The 14478-nt window shown below is 42.1% G+C and overlaps 1 protein-coding gene across 1 annotated transcript in view; it reads left to right on the top strand.

The window, feature by feature from the left end:
* POLD3 (DNA polymerase delta 3, accessory subunit) overlaps positions 237 to 14478 on the top strand; it is a 42991-nt gene continuing 28749 nt past the window's right edge. Inside the window, exons 1-3 of the mRNA XM_005689973.2 lie at positions 237 to 431; positions 2163 to 2218; positions 12222 to 12324. Coding sequence (XP_005690030.2) covers positions 372 to 431; positions 2163 to 2218; positions 12222 to 12324 — 219 coding nt within the window. The 5' untranslated portion in view covers positions 237 to 371. The remainder of the gene's footprint in view (positions 432 to 2162; positions 2219 to 12221; positions 12325 to 14478) is intronic.

The following is a 14478-nucleotide window of genomic DNA, read 5'->3' as shown; positions in this document are numbered from 1 at the left end:
AGGGCAAGATTATTTCATCAGTTGACGGGTGGAAAGACCGCGACTCCTAGAGAGGTGAGGTGTCTTGCAGTGTGTCAGCCACGAACTGGCAGAGCCTGAATTGACACTAAGGTTCTACAGTCAGCCGTTCCAGACCACGCCTGAGCTCCTCTTTCCTCCCGTCCGTCAGCTCCTGTTAGCTCCACCTACTTCAGCCTGCGCCGCCTCCGAGACTAGTTTGACCCTCGAGCGGCCGCCGTAGCGCGTCGCCTTCGTTGCCGTGGGAAACGACCCGGGACCTGGGAGGGAGAAAAGACGTTTCCCGCCGGCGGGAGCTGCGGTTGTGGCGGCTAGGGGAGCTCAGCTGCAGCGGAGCAGAACGCCGCGGCACCATGGCGGACCAGTTTTATCTGGAAAATATAGACGAGTTCGTCACGGACCAGAACAAGATCGTGAGGAGCTAGGACTGGGGAATGCGGGCGTGCGACTGGGAGTTCGGGCCCAGCGAGGGCGGCAGGGGCCTTGATCCCTCTGCGTGTTCCCGCATGGGGCTGGTCCAGTGGAGACGGTCCCCACTCCTGGTGCCCCAGGCAGGGCGGGGACTCGCCGGGGAGGACTTCTGCCCCGCCGGCAGATCCAGGTTCCTCGGGTGGGCGTGCTGGGCTCTGCGGAGACCGAGGGCCACGGAGGTCGGGCGGGGAGGGAGGAGCCTTAGTTGATGTTGTTTCTAAGGTGTCTCTACACGTTTCTGGCAAGGTGGTTGGCGTTTGAAGTCTCAGGTTTACAGTTGAGGAAATTGTGTTTTGACCGGGTTAAGTAACAGGTTGTTTAATTTGACCGTCAGTTGGTTTCGTTTTCCTCGAAGTTTGTTATTGATTCAGGCTTGACCTGCCTTACAGGGTTGAAGTAAAGATCAAGTGAGACGATGGATGTGAGAGGGTTTCTCAAATCGTGATGATTGAGTGCCTACTGTGAGCTTTGGATATACATTATTGCGTTTACTTTTCTACAGTGACCCATAGAGGTCGGTGGGAGTAGCCTTAGAAAAGGTAGTTGAAGCAGAGAGGCCAAATAACTTGTGATTGAAGGAAGGTGAAGTCGCTCAGTCGTGTCCGACTCTGCGACCCCGTGGACTGTAGCCTACCAGGCTTCTCCGTCCATGGGATTCTCCAGGCAAGAATACTGGAGTGGGTTACCATTTCCTTCTCCAGGGGATCTTCCGGACCCAGGGATCGAACCTGGGTCTCCCGCATTGGAGGCAGACACTTTAACCTCTGCGCCACCAGGGAAGATTAACTTGTGGTTAGTAAGGGATAATCCACGCAGGAGATGTAGGTTTGATCCTTGGGTTGGGAAGATCTCCTGGGAGAAGGGAATGGCAACCACTCCAGTATTTTTGCCTGGAGAATTCCATGGACAGAGGAGCCTACTGGGCTATAGTCCATGAGAGTCACAAAGAGAAGGACACGACTGGGAGACTAACACACACACACACGGGATAATCAATTTTCCAGTCTATGTCTGTTCTGCTGTTGCTTTCCTCTACATCACACTGTCTTTGCCCAACCTGTGCTAAGTCTTCTAATTACTGGAAACTCAGCATTTCAAATCGGAAGGCTTTGAGGGGAGGGTGACAGGTTACAAGGAAGTGGCAAATGACAGTTCAAGGAAGAATGGAAGGAAGAGCAAAGCTTGAGGCCAGTAATTCCCAATCTAACCTCTGATAGAATATTCATCCACTTCACTCATTCCCTGACCCCTGCACCACCTGTGCCCTTTAATATTTATGTGGCTGCAACTTTCTTCAGAAGTTTCTGAGTTGTACACTCCAAAGTAACTTAAGTTTCTGAGTGAGTTTGAGAATAGTTTTTGGTGGTGGCCCCATAAAAGGACAGAAATGTGAAAAGAAGGACCAGGGTGAAACAGGGAGTGTAAGGAAATTGAGAGATTTTTCTTTGTATATTCAACCTTTTTAGATTCTTGTATTAATCTGTGATGCAGACTTCTTTCTAAAATAAATGTCTGAGTCCCACCTTCCCAGATGGATGGTTCTTGGCAAAACTGGGGTGGCATTTAATGTAATTTATAAGGTGTAATCTCCTCAGAATCTTTAGGAGCCCTTTGGGCTGACCTACACTCTGCAGTCATCTAATAAAATTTTTTTTTAAAACTCCTTCTTGCAGGTAACATACAAATGGCTGAGCTATACACTAGGGGTTCATGTTAATCAGGCCAAACAGTAAGTACAATTTATCACTAACTTTAATCAGATTGGAACTTTTTGTTTTGTTTGTTTGTTTTCTTTTACTTTGTTGTTAGCTTTACAGAGAGTCTCTTGATTAGAACTCCGCTCCCCACCCCCTCTTCCCCTACCCAGGGAAATGGGAACGCATAGTGTTTCTATTGCCTTTTACTGCTTTTGTCTGTTAGTTAAGAGATGAGTGGACTTGTATACAAATGTGTGGTGATATGTTTATTGGATTTATTTGTAGCCTTGCCTTCTGGTTAATCACTTTGTTATTTCAAAGAACTTATTAAATGGGCTAGCCAGTTCTGTTTACATCTCATATTTCTATGTCTGTTATCTCAAACATCTTCTTTGCACTTTCACATGTGCTTCTTAGGCCCGTCTCTGGGTGTTATTGAACTACTTCCATAATGAGGTCAACAGGTGTTTGACGCAGGCTATATAACAGTATAAGACAGGGGAGAACACTTAAGAGAAACTAAAAAGGGAGAGTTTAGGATGACACAGATTATCACCCTTCTTGAATTTTGCCCTATCACCTTCCTTGCTGAAACTGGTAGTCCAGCTTGGAACCAAAATGGAAAAGGCAGGCTTTTGGATTAACTTCAAAATTTCTTCACCTGCAAATGTCCAGTGGGTAGGAATTGGTGAATAGACTGAGAGCACATATACTGAGTTAAATACTTATTTCATTTTCTTTATTCCCGATGGTGGTCTTATTTTTCCCTATTCCTTGAATCATAGGAACATTCTGTGAGTCTTAGAAAAATCCTTGATCTCTAGAATGGGTTGATTTGGCTTGCTTGTTTGACAGATTTAGGAGTTTATGGTAGATCACAGGTTTTTTTTATTCTTAATGACAGAAGCAAGGAGAAAAATCTCACATTCATAGTAAAAATTACAACTAGGAATTCAGTCTTTATTTGTAATTGAAAGCCCCAGCCTCGTGTCCCTGTCTGGTGTACATACACGTGTCCACCCGCTCTCAGGTGCTTGCACTTAGGCCACACCGGAACACCCACTTCAGGGGGCTCCTGGGCCAGCTCTCCTGCCCAGGAAACTGAGGTAAACTAGCTGAGGGTTTGAAGCTGAGAGGAGGGTCCACTTTACATAAGGTATAGGTAGAAACTTGATTTCTAGACCCATGCCCTACTCCCCGACTCCAGTCCCAGCAGGTATTTGAGGTTCACGTCCCTCCTCAGCTCCTCAACACAACAGTTAAGTGTTTACAGAGCTTCTAGGAGTTTTATTTATTTTTGGCTGCGTTGGGTCCTCATTGCTGGCGCGTGGGCTTTCTCAGGTGGGAGCTACTCTCCGGTTGCAGTGCACAGGCTTCTCACCGCTGTGGCTTCTCTTGTTGTGGAGCCAGGGCTCTAGAGCATGAGGGCTTCAGTAGCTGTGACATACAGGCTAAATTGCTCCATAGCATGTGGGGTCTTCCCAAACCAGAGATCAAACCTGTGCCCCCTGCATTGGCAGATGGATTCTTAATCGCTAGACCACCAAGGAAGTCCCGTAGTTTTGACTGAGATGTTTATGCCTTCAAGACTTAAAACTCTTGGCTCAGGGCTAGGTTTATACTGATTTTGACTGTTTGAGATTGCTCTTGCTAAGACTAGTCCAGGCCCAAACCTAGCAGGTTCAGGTAACTTTAGGACTGGATACCCATGAGAATAATTGTTACAGTTATGAATGTTTAAATATGAAATGAGGTAACTATTACTACTAATATATAAGCCTATTGAGATTAAAGGTGCATATTGAGGACTGGAGATGATATAAAGTTGCCTGGAATTTTACTGTCAGTTCAGTTCAGTTGCTCAGTTGTGTCCGACTCTTTGCGACCCCATGAACCGCAGCACGCCAGGCCTCCCTGTCCATCACCAACTCTTGGAGTTCACCCAGACTGATGTGCATCGAGTCCGTGATGCCATCCAGCCATCTCATCCTCTGTCATCCCCTTCTCCTTCTGCCCCCACTCCTGCCCAGCATCAGGGTCTTTTCCAGTGAGTCAACTCTTCTCAGGAGGTGGAATTTTACTGTAGCTACCCTTATTTCCTATAATTTTTATGGAATTAATACACACGTTCTAGCCCTTGCCTGTCTACCAACTTTATCCCATAACACTTTCTACCTCACTTATATTCTAGCCATATTTACCATTCTGTTCCTTAGATATGCCAAGCCTGTTCTCACCCAAGGAAATTTGTGCCATTCTCTCTGCCTGGAATGTTCTTCTCACAGCTGTCCTCACGGTACACAGTTCAGCTCAAATTTCACATATTACTTCATGTAAGAGCTCTTTCCTAATCCTCTGTTCCTCTCTCTCTCTGTTAATTTTTTTTTTCATAATTATTTTTGAAAAGCTTTCTTTAGATATATTTCATATATCGGATGGTTCACCTATTTAGACTGTACAACTCACTGGTTTTTAAGGTATTTACAGAGTTGTGCAGTCAGCACTATAGTTAATTTGAGAAGGTTTTCATCACCCCAGAAAAGAAATGCTGTAGCCATTAGCAGTCCTTCATCATTCCTGCCCCCCAGTCCCCCAGCATCAGGCAGCCACTAACACACTTTCTCTCTATAGATTTGCCTATCCTGGACATTTCTTATAAATGGGATCATATAATAATCAATCTTGTGCGTCTGATTCCCTCCACTTAGCATATCTCCAAGGTTTGTCTATGTTAAAGCATGTGTCAGTACTTCATTCCTTTTTGTGGTTGAATAATATCCCACTATATGGAGTAAGTCCTCTAGGGCTGCCATAACAGAATACTACAAATGGACGGCTTGAAACTACAGAAATTTATTGTCTCAGTTCTGGAGGCTTAAAGTCCAAAATTAAGATGTTGGCTAGGCCATGCTCCTTCTGAAACTTGTACGGAAAAATCCTTCCTTGCTTCTTCCTAGCTTCTGGTGGTTTGCATTCCTTGCTTTGTAGCTGTGTAACCCTACTGTCTGCCTTCATAGTCACTTGGCATTCTTCCTGTGTGTCTGTCTCTTCACATAGCCATCTTATAAGGATACAGTTGTAGATGAGGAGCCCACCCTACTCCAGTATGATCTGTCTTAACTAATTACATCTGCAAAGGCCCTGTTTCCAAATCGGGTCATATGCTGAGGTACTGGTGGTTAGGACGTCAATATATCTCTTTTGGGGGACACAAATCAACCCATAACATATGGATATACAACATTTTATTTGTCTGTTAATCAACAGATGGACATTTGGGTTGTTTCCACATTTGGGGCTTTAATGAATAATGCTACCGTGAACATTTGTGTACAAGTGTTTGTGTAGACATATGTTTTCAGTTCTCTTAGTATACACCTAAGATTGGAATTTCTGGGTCATATGTAACATTTTGAGGAGCTAAGGTGATTAACTGTTTTTCAGAGTGACTACACTGTTTTACAGTCCCACCAACAAGGTATGAGGTTCTACTTTCTCAACATTCTTATCAACTCTTTCTACCATCTGTCTTTTAATTTTAGCCATCCTAGTGAGTATGAAGTTTTATCATTATGTTTTTGATTTGCACTTCTGTTATGGCTAATGTTTTAGCTAATGGCACATGTTTTCCTGTGCTCATTGACCATACGTGTCTTTGGAGAAATACATGTTCAGATCCTTTGCCCATTTTTTTCCATGGGTTTTTCTTTTGTCTTTACTATTATGGAATTGTGAGAGTTCTTTATGTAGTCAAGTCTGGATTTGTTTATTTATTTGACTGTGCTGAGTCTTAGTTGTAGCGTGAGGGATCCTTTTTGGTTGTGTCATGTGGAATGTTTTTAGTTGCAGCATGTGATCTCCTAGTTGTGGTATGCAAACTCTTAGTTGCTGCGTATGAGATTGAACTGTGGCCTCCTGCATTGGCAGTGCTGAGTCTTAGGCACTGGACTACCAGGGACATCCCTCTACATATTCTAGAAACACTGTCCTCATCAGATAATGATTTCACCCATTCTGTGGGTTGTCTTTGCACTTTGTTGATGGTGTCCTGTGAAGCACAGAAGTTCTTATTATTGATAGTGTCTAATTTTTTTTCTTCTCTTGCTTGTGCTTTTTATATTGTATCTAAGGCATAGTCTAACCCAAGTAAATCATGAAGATTTAATTTTGTGTTTTCTTGTGAGAGTTCTGTAGTCTTAGCTCTTAAATCAGTAATTATCACTTTAACATTTGTACATATTTTGTTCTTATTATACTTCCTCACAGTAAGAGTACACTGTAGTTTTCAAATTAGATGTTGGGTCAAGGTAACTTATAAATGAAGCCCTAAAATGTGTATAGGCATACCTTATATTATTGTACTCCTCTTTATTGCATTTTGCAGATACTACATTTTTTTCTTTCTTTCTTTTTTTTACACATTGAAGGTTTGTGGTAACCCTGAGTTGAGCAAGTCTATGAGTGCCATTTTTCCAGTAGCGTTAGCCTATTTCTTGTCTCTGTGTCACATTTTGGTAATTCTCATCATGTTTCAAACCCTCCATCAGTGAGAAGATTATGACTTGCTAAAGGCTCAGAGGATGGCTAGCATTTTTAGCAACAAATTAAAAAGAAAATTAGTTACTTGGCCTCATTGGGTCTTAACCTGTGGCATATGGGCTCTTTCATTGTGGCGCTTGGACTCTCCAGTTGTGATGCGCAGGCTTAGTTACCCTGTAGCATGTGGAATCTTACTTACCTTACAAGGGATTGAGCATGTGTCTGTTGCATTGCAAGGCAGATTCTTAACCACTGGACCACCAGGGAAGTCCACAATAAATTATTTTTTAATTAAGGTGTATACATTGTTTTGTAGATATAATGGTGTTACACCCTTAATAGACTACAGTATAATGTAAACATAGCTATTATATTCACTGGGAAACCAAAAATTTATTTGCTTTGCTTTATTTTGATATTCAGTGTATTGCAGTGGTCTGGAAGTGAACCTACAATATCTCTGGGGTATGCCTATAAATTATAACTATTTTTTCAGGCATCATTTTGCATATGGCATAAGAAAAGGGCCCAACTTCATTCTTTTGCATGTGGATATATAGTATTCCAGTATTTCATAATTCTTATTTCCAGCTGACATTTTCTTACTTATTGTATGCCCTCCTCCCACTAGAATATAGACTCCATGAAGGCAGGGAACATGTTTATCAGGGTCATCACTGTTCCAGTTACTGTTGCTTTGTAACAAATTGCCCCCAGATTTAGCAACTTGGAACAACCGTTTTATTATGTTCATAGATTCTTCTGATTTGGAACTTGGGCAAGGTGCAATGAGAATGGTTGTCTCTGTTCCATAGTGTCTGGTGCCTCAGCTGAGAGGTGTCAGTGACTGAAGCCTGATCATGTGTAGGCATCTTTATTCTCATGTCTGGCAGTTGTTGCTGGCTGTCAGCTGGGACTTCAGCAGGAGCTATTGACCAGTCATTGTGTATGACCTGTTTATATGGCCTGGGCTTCTTAAGAGCATATTTTCAGGTAGTGAGGCTTCTTACCCAGCAATTCATGGCTGTAAAAACCCACGTTCCAGTGCAAGGCAGAAGCTGATTGCCTTTTCTTACTGGCCTCAGAAGTCAAGCAGTGTTGTGTCTGCTTCATTCTTTTGGTTACAATGAATCTCTAGCCTTCCCAGATTCAAGGGGAGAGGATGACTCCACCTGTCTTTGGGAGGATGAAGAAGAGCATGCAGAATGGGAGATGTTGTGGCAGCCGTCTTTGGAAAATACATCTGCCACAATCATTGTATCTTCACACCTGGCTCATAATATTGTTGTTCAGTCACTAAGTCATGTCTGACTCTTTGCATCACCATGGACTGCAGCACACCAGGCTCCTCTGTCCTCTACCATCTCCCGGAATTTGCTCAGGTCAGGTCCATTGGGTCAGTGATGCTATGTAACCATCTCATCATCTGCCACACCCTTTTCCTTTTGCCTTCCATCTTTCCCAGCTCATAATAGGTGCCAGTGAATATTTGTTGAGTGAGTTCTGGGCACTATGGTAGATATTTCCACAAATGTTTATTTCATGTAATCTTTATAACAATCCAATATAATGGGTGTTATCAATCTCGTTTAACACGTGAGAAAACAGAGACTTAGCATGTCCTGGCATCCTTTTTTCTCTTATCTATAGTGAGAGCATTTAAATTATCACTTTTGGCACTGAGGGCAGTGACTGGGCATGGTTGTTACTGTTTTCCTGGATTCAGTAAAGAAATATTTTTTCAGGTTTTACTGTATTTTTAGTGTTATTCTAGGCTCTGTTATAAAACAGCAAACTTAACAGACAAGGTCTTTCCCATCATTGATTTAAGATAATTTCAGGCTCTAAAAATGCTGTGAAAGAATTAGATTAGGGAAGATAATATAGACTATACTCCTTATATATCTTAGGGAAAATTATGTATGGAACTGATCAGAAGAGGTGAGAAGGTGTATAGTTAATCATGTGGGTAGGAAGTGTATCTTGTAGAAAGTCATATTTGTCATTCATATTTAAGAATATTTTGCATGTTTTGTTGCTGAGATGTTTGACATAATCAAATTAGATGAAATGTTTTAAAGATTCAAAAGACATGCAGAAAATTTTAAAGAGTTTGTGCAGTGTTGACCATCTTGTTAATGTAAAACAGAACTGGTTGATCTGGTGAGACGGGTGCACAGAGGACAATGACTGTATTGATGCAGGCAAGACTATGAGTTGTTGATAAAAGACAATGCACTTCGCCAGCAAGCTGAGAGTATCTTGGTATAGTCCCTGCCTACTGTTTCTTCTGCTAGTATGGTCCTAATTAGCATAAATAAACCAAAATGTTCATGACTCTGTGTTCCTCATCTTTTTTAACATAATTGCTGCGTGGAAGGAAATACTAAAGAGAACAGGAGAAAGAAATCAACAAAAATGCTGATTTTTTTTCCCCCCTCAGGGTGTTTATAGTCTAATGGGGATGGCAGATGTATAAACAATTAGAATACAGTGTGGTAAGTGCTATAATAACAGATGTGGGACAGTTCCTGTTAGAACCTAGAAGGCAAGGCTGCCCTGCTCGCTTAGCAGTGTTAGGGAAGGCTTCACGTAGGAGATAATACCTGAGCTGCTATCTTGAAGAATTAGGTAGATGAGGTCTGAGCAGAAGGCAGAACGCAGGGCATACAGAAGAGCTAGGAGAACTTCAGAATGTTTCATAAGACTGAAAATAGTGTGAATATGGGAGAATGGGGAGAAATACAGGGGCCAGAAGAAGAAAAGTCATACACGTCACTGATGGACCTGTGGCTCCTTAGGGGATAGGGCGCTTTTGAAAACTTTTGGACAAAGAGTAATACTTCAGATAAGAATAACCAGCTACCTTTTCAACAGCACTTAATGGCTAATGGGCATCTCAGATTTAACATGCCCCAAAACATTGGAAGGACTGATGTTGAAGCTGAAACTCCAATACTTTGGCCACCTGATGCGAAGAGCTGACTCATTTGAAAAGACCCTGATGCTGGGAAAGATTGAGGGCAGGGGGAGAAGGGGACGACAGAGGATGAGATGGTTGTATGGCATCACCGACTCGATGGACGTGGGTTTGGGTGGATTCTGGGAGTTGGTGATAGACAGGGAGGCCTGACGTGCTGCAATTCATGAAGTCACAAAGAGTCGAACACGACTGAACTGAACTGAACTGGACTGAAAACTTAATTTCTAATTATTTTCCACCCACCCCTACTATCACCTCCTTCTGCTTTTCTCCATCTCAGTGAATGACAACTTCATTCTTTGAGTTGCTTAGTCCAGTCATCCTTGATTTCTGTTTCTCTCATACCTCACAATCAGTCCATCTGCAAATCCTGTTGTTTCTTCCTTTAAGATGTACCCAGAATTCATCCACTAATTACTACCACCCTAGTCTGAGCCACTGTCATCTCTAGCCTGAATTACTGCAGTAGCTTTGTAACTGGTCTTCCTGCTTCCCTTCCTTGCTCCTAAATAGTATATTCTCCACACAGCAGTCAGAAATCCTAAAAAGTGAGATCATGTTATTTGTGCTCTAAACCTTGTAATGACTTCCTTCCTAATGGGCCACAAAGCCCTACATGTCTTGCGCTTGGCTCTCTTCTTTCCTTCTTCCTTATTCAGCACACTCACCTTTTCTATTCCTTGCACCTTGCTTACATTCTTGCCTCAGAACCTTTGAATTTGTTGCTTTTTCTGCCTAGAACATTCTTCCCCGAGATATCCACATTGGTGGCTCTGTAACTTCCCACAGGGCTCTGTTCACGAGGCCTTCCCTAATCTTATATAAATAGCAAAACGTCTTAGACACTCTATTCTTCTAGTCTTTTTTTCTCCCTGTAGATTTACTACCATCTAACATCTTGTTTGCTTATTATTTGTCTCTCTTTTCTGCAGTACAAACTCTAAATGGGTAAGAACTTTGACTGCTTTGTTCACTATTCTGTCCCCAAGGCAAAGAGCATGAAGTAGTCATCCAGTTAAGTTTTGCTGACAGGTGACTTGATTTGCATTTCTGAAACTTCACCTTGGCCACTTTGTGGATAGTGAAGGGGAAGGGGGTGTGAGGAAGGCATTGACACTTGGAATTGAAATAGTCCAGTCAAGAGATTTGGAGGGCAGGGAGTCAAGGATTACTTGGGAGGTAAAACTGACAAGATTTGGCACCTCACCATACTGGGAGAAGTGAGGGATAATGACTCCCAGATTTCTGGCTTGGATGGTTTGAGCAGATGATGTTGTTGTTGGGAATAAATGAAGCCAGGGAGATGAATGAAATGGGTCAAGGAGAGTATGTCATAAGGTGACCAGTCGTCCTTGGTGTGCCCTGTTGGTTTTAGCACTAAAAGTCCATGTTAGGAAAGACCTCAGATCCAGGCAAACCAAGATGATTGGCCACTCTAATAGAGAGTGAAAAGGTAGCTGAAGACAACCCCAGCAGTACAGAGGAGGAGGAGGAGGTCAAGTCTGTGCAGGAAGTAGAGCAGAGCCAATTCAAGAGTGGCAGGAGGTGACTGAGGCATTGGATCAAGGAAGCTAAGAGAGTAGTCCACAGTGTAGGTTGAGTTTCTCTTGGAACTTTGGTTTCTCGCCATCCTTGGCAGAAGTATGACATATTATAGAGGTTTGGTAAATGTTTCTTGAAATAAACAACACAAATGATGTCTCTTTCCTTGATGTTAAACTGTAAGTTATTGAGGGGAGTCAACTTCTGATGCTAATCAGATCGCAAGGATAAAAACAAATTTAGGGAATGTTACTAAAAGCAACATTATTTCTATAGTGAATGTTTGGCAGTCTTAGGTTAATGATTACTGGGCAGTGTGAGTAAACTATTACTTTGTGGTTTTGAAACATTGATTCTGAATGATCCTAAAATTGGAATTTCAGAGCAGGACCCTTGTGATCATCTACAAGATGGTTCTTAATGTTTTGGCATTAATCCTGCAAATCTGTTGAAAACCTTGAACTATCTCCACCCTCTCCCCGCCTCCTTCCCCTTGCAAAACACACATTTTGCTTAAAATATTGAGGGGTGAAGGATTATGGATCCCACGGTAAAAGAATTGCCAATCTCATACAGCCCTCTGTAATTATACCTCAAGATAAAAACAGGCCTAGAAAAACTATTTTGTCTAGGGTCACATGGCTAGATAGTGACTGAACTTATTCTTGATTGATTATTCTAGCCATTTTATGTCTTTACTTCTTTTAATGCAGGCTCAGTCTCACTTGACCGATTATTAGATTTCTTTTATTTCAGTTGTTTGGTCACTGTGCTGGCTGTGTACAAGTCGACCCCACCCTCTATGTTCCATTCATCTTTTTTTAATTCTTTGTCCATGAACAGAGCAAAAATATTCTGTATAATGTTTGATGGACTGTCAGATTTACTGTACCTGACTTTTAAGTCATGAATTAAGAGTGGGTGAGATAAACTTTTACTAATGATTTACTTGTGTATTTTGTTTGTAACAGGATGCTTTATGATTACGTTGAAAGGAAGCGAAAGGAAAATTCAGGAGCCCAACTGCATGTCACCTATTTAGTGTCTGGCAGTCTCATTCACAATGGCCATTCTGTAAGTTCTCAGAATCTTATAGTGAGTTTAAATGTGTTTGAGCTATTAATAGTGTTATGTAACATAACACAGGGCAAAAACAGCAAGATCCAGTATTATGGAAATTTTAAAAAGCTACTTGAAGACAGTGGTTATTTTGAATTTTTAGACTAAACCTAAAACTCCCAAGAAGTTTGGGTAATATCAAAACAGAGACTATTATCATCATTGTACAATTTCCTTAGGCAACAAGACATTCCAGACTGTTTCTGTTCCTCTTTCTTCCTTTTGAAGCTATACTGGGGACAGTGGTGGTTAATTTCCAGCCTGTTCAGATGTCAAGCCACACAGGTGTTCAGCAAGTATAATTATTTTTCAAATGAACTTGATTTTAATTTGAGCTTTCACCCCAGAAGCTCTGCTGAAATAACTCCATTCCTTCTCCTGTACTGGACTGATTCTTGGGAACTTAATTCCTTCTTTCTTGCTTCCTCCCCAAACTGAGGAACACCTCTTCGGTTCTCACTTCCTAAACCTCACCTGAAGGTTCTTTTGCTCCCATACCACTAGCCCTAGAGAATTTAGCCCAAGGATCAAGATCCTCAGAGAATCACGGATGCATGTTTTCCTCTTCTCTTTTGACTTTCCCTGTGACTCGTAAGTTCAGAAGCCATATTTATCAAAATACTTACTGGATTTGTCTTGTATCAATAGAGTCTTAAGAATGTGAGATTCCAGACTGGAATGGCAATTTAGTGATTTACAAGGAGAAACAGAACTATGATCAATGCAAAGAAATAGAGGAAAACAACAGAATGGGAAAGACTAGAGATCTCTTCAAGATAATTAGAGATACCAAGGGAAATCTCATGCAAAGTTGGGCTCAATAACGGACAGAAATGTTACAGACCTGACAGAAGCAGAAGATATTAAGAAGAGGTGGCAAGAATACACAGAAGAACTGTACACAAAAGATCTTCACGCCCAAGTTAATCACGATGGTGTGATCACTCACCTAGAGCCAGACATCCTGGAATGTGAAGTCAAGTGGGCCTTAGGAAGCATCACTACAAACAAAGCAAGTAGAGGTGATGGAATCCCAGTTGAGCTATTTCAAATCCTAAAAGATGATGCTGTGAAAGTGCTGCACTCAATATGTCAGCAAATTTGGAAAACTCAGCAGTGGCCACAGGACTGGAAAAGGTCAGTTTTCATTCCAATCCCAAAGAAAGGCAATGCCAAAGAATGCTCAGACTACCGCACAATTGTACTCAACTCACATGCTAGTAAAGTAATGCTCAAAATTCTCCAAGCCAGGCTTCAGCAATACGTGAATGAACCATGAACTTCCATATGTTCAAGCTTGTTTTAGAAAAGGCAGAGGAACCAGAGATCAAATTGCCAACATCCGCTGGATCATCAAAAAAGCAAGAGAGTTCCAGGAAAACATCTATTTCTGCTTTATTGACTATGCCAAAGCCTATGACTATGTGGATCACAGTAAACTGTGGAAAATTCTGAAAGAGATAGGAGTACCAGACCACCTGACCTGCCTCTTGAGAAACCTGTATGCAGGTCAGGAAGCAACAGTTAGAACTGGGCATGGAACAACAGACTGGTTCCAAATAGGAAAAGGAGTGCATCAAGGCTGTATATTGTCACCCTGCTTATTTAACTTCTATGCAGAGTACATCATGAGAAACGCTGGGGTGGATGAAGCACAATCTGGAATCAAGATTGCCGGGAGAAATATCCATAACCTCAGATATGCAGATGATACCACCCTTATGGCAGAAAGTGAAGAAGAACTAAAGAGCCTCTTGATGCAAGCGAAAGAAAGAATGTGAAGTCGCTCAGTTGTGTCCGACTCTTTGCGACCCCATGGACCCCTACCAGGCTCCTCAGTCCATGGAATTTTCCAGGCAAGAGTACTGGAGTGGGTTGCCATTTCCTTCTCCAGGGGATCTTCCCAACCCAGGGATCGAACCCAGGTCTCCTGCACTGCAGGCAGATGCTTTACCGAGGAGAGTGAAAAAGTTGGCTTCAAGCTCAACATTCAGAAAACTAAGATCATAGCATCTGGTCCCATCACTTCATGGCAAATAGATGGGGAAATAGTGGAAACAGTGAGAGACTTTATTTTGGAGGGCTCCACAATCACTGCAGATGGTGATT

This window comes from Capra hircus, chromosome 15 (assembly GCF_001704415.2).
Source record: "Capra hircus breed San Clemente chromosome 15, ASM170441v1, whole genome shotgun sequence".
Taxonomy (NCBI): domain Eukaryota; kingdom Metazoa; phylum Chordata; class Mammalia; order Artiodactyla; family Bovidae; genus Capra; species Capra hircus.
This window is presented reverse-complemented; position numbering and strand designations above follow the sequence as displayed.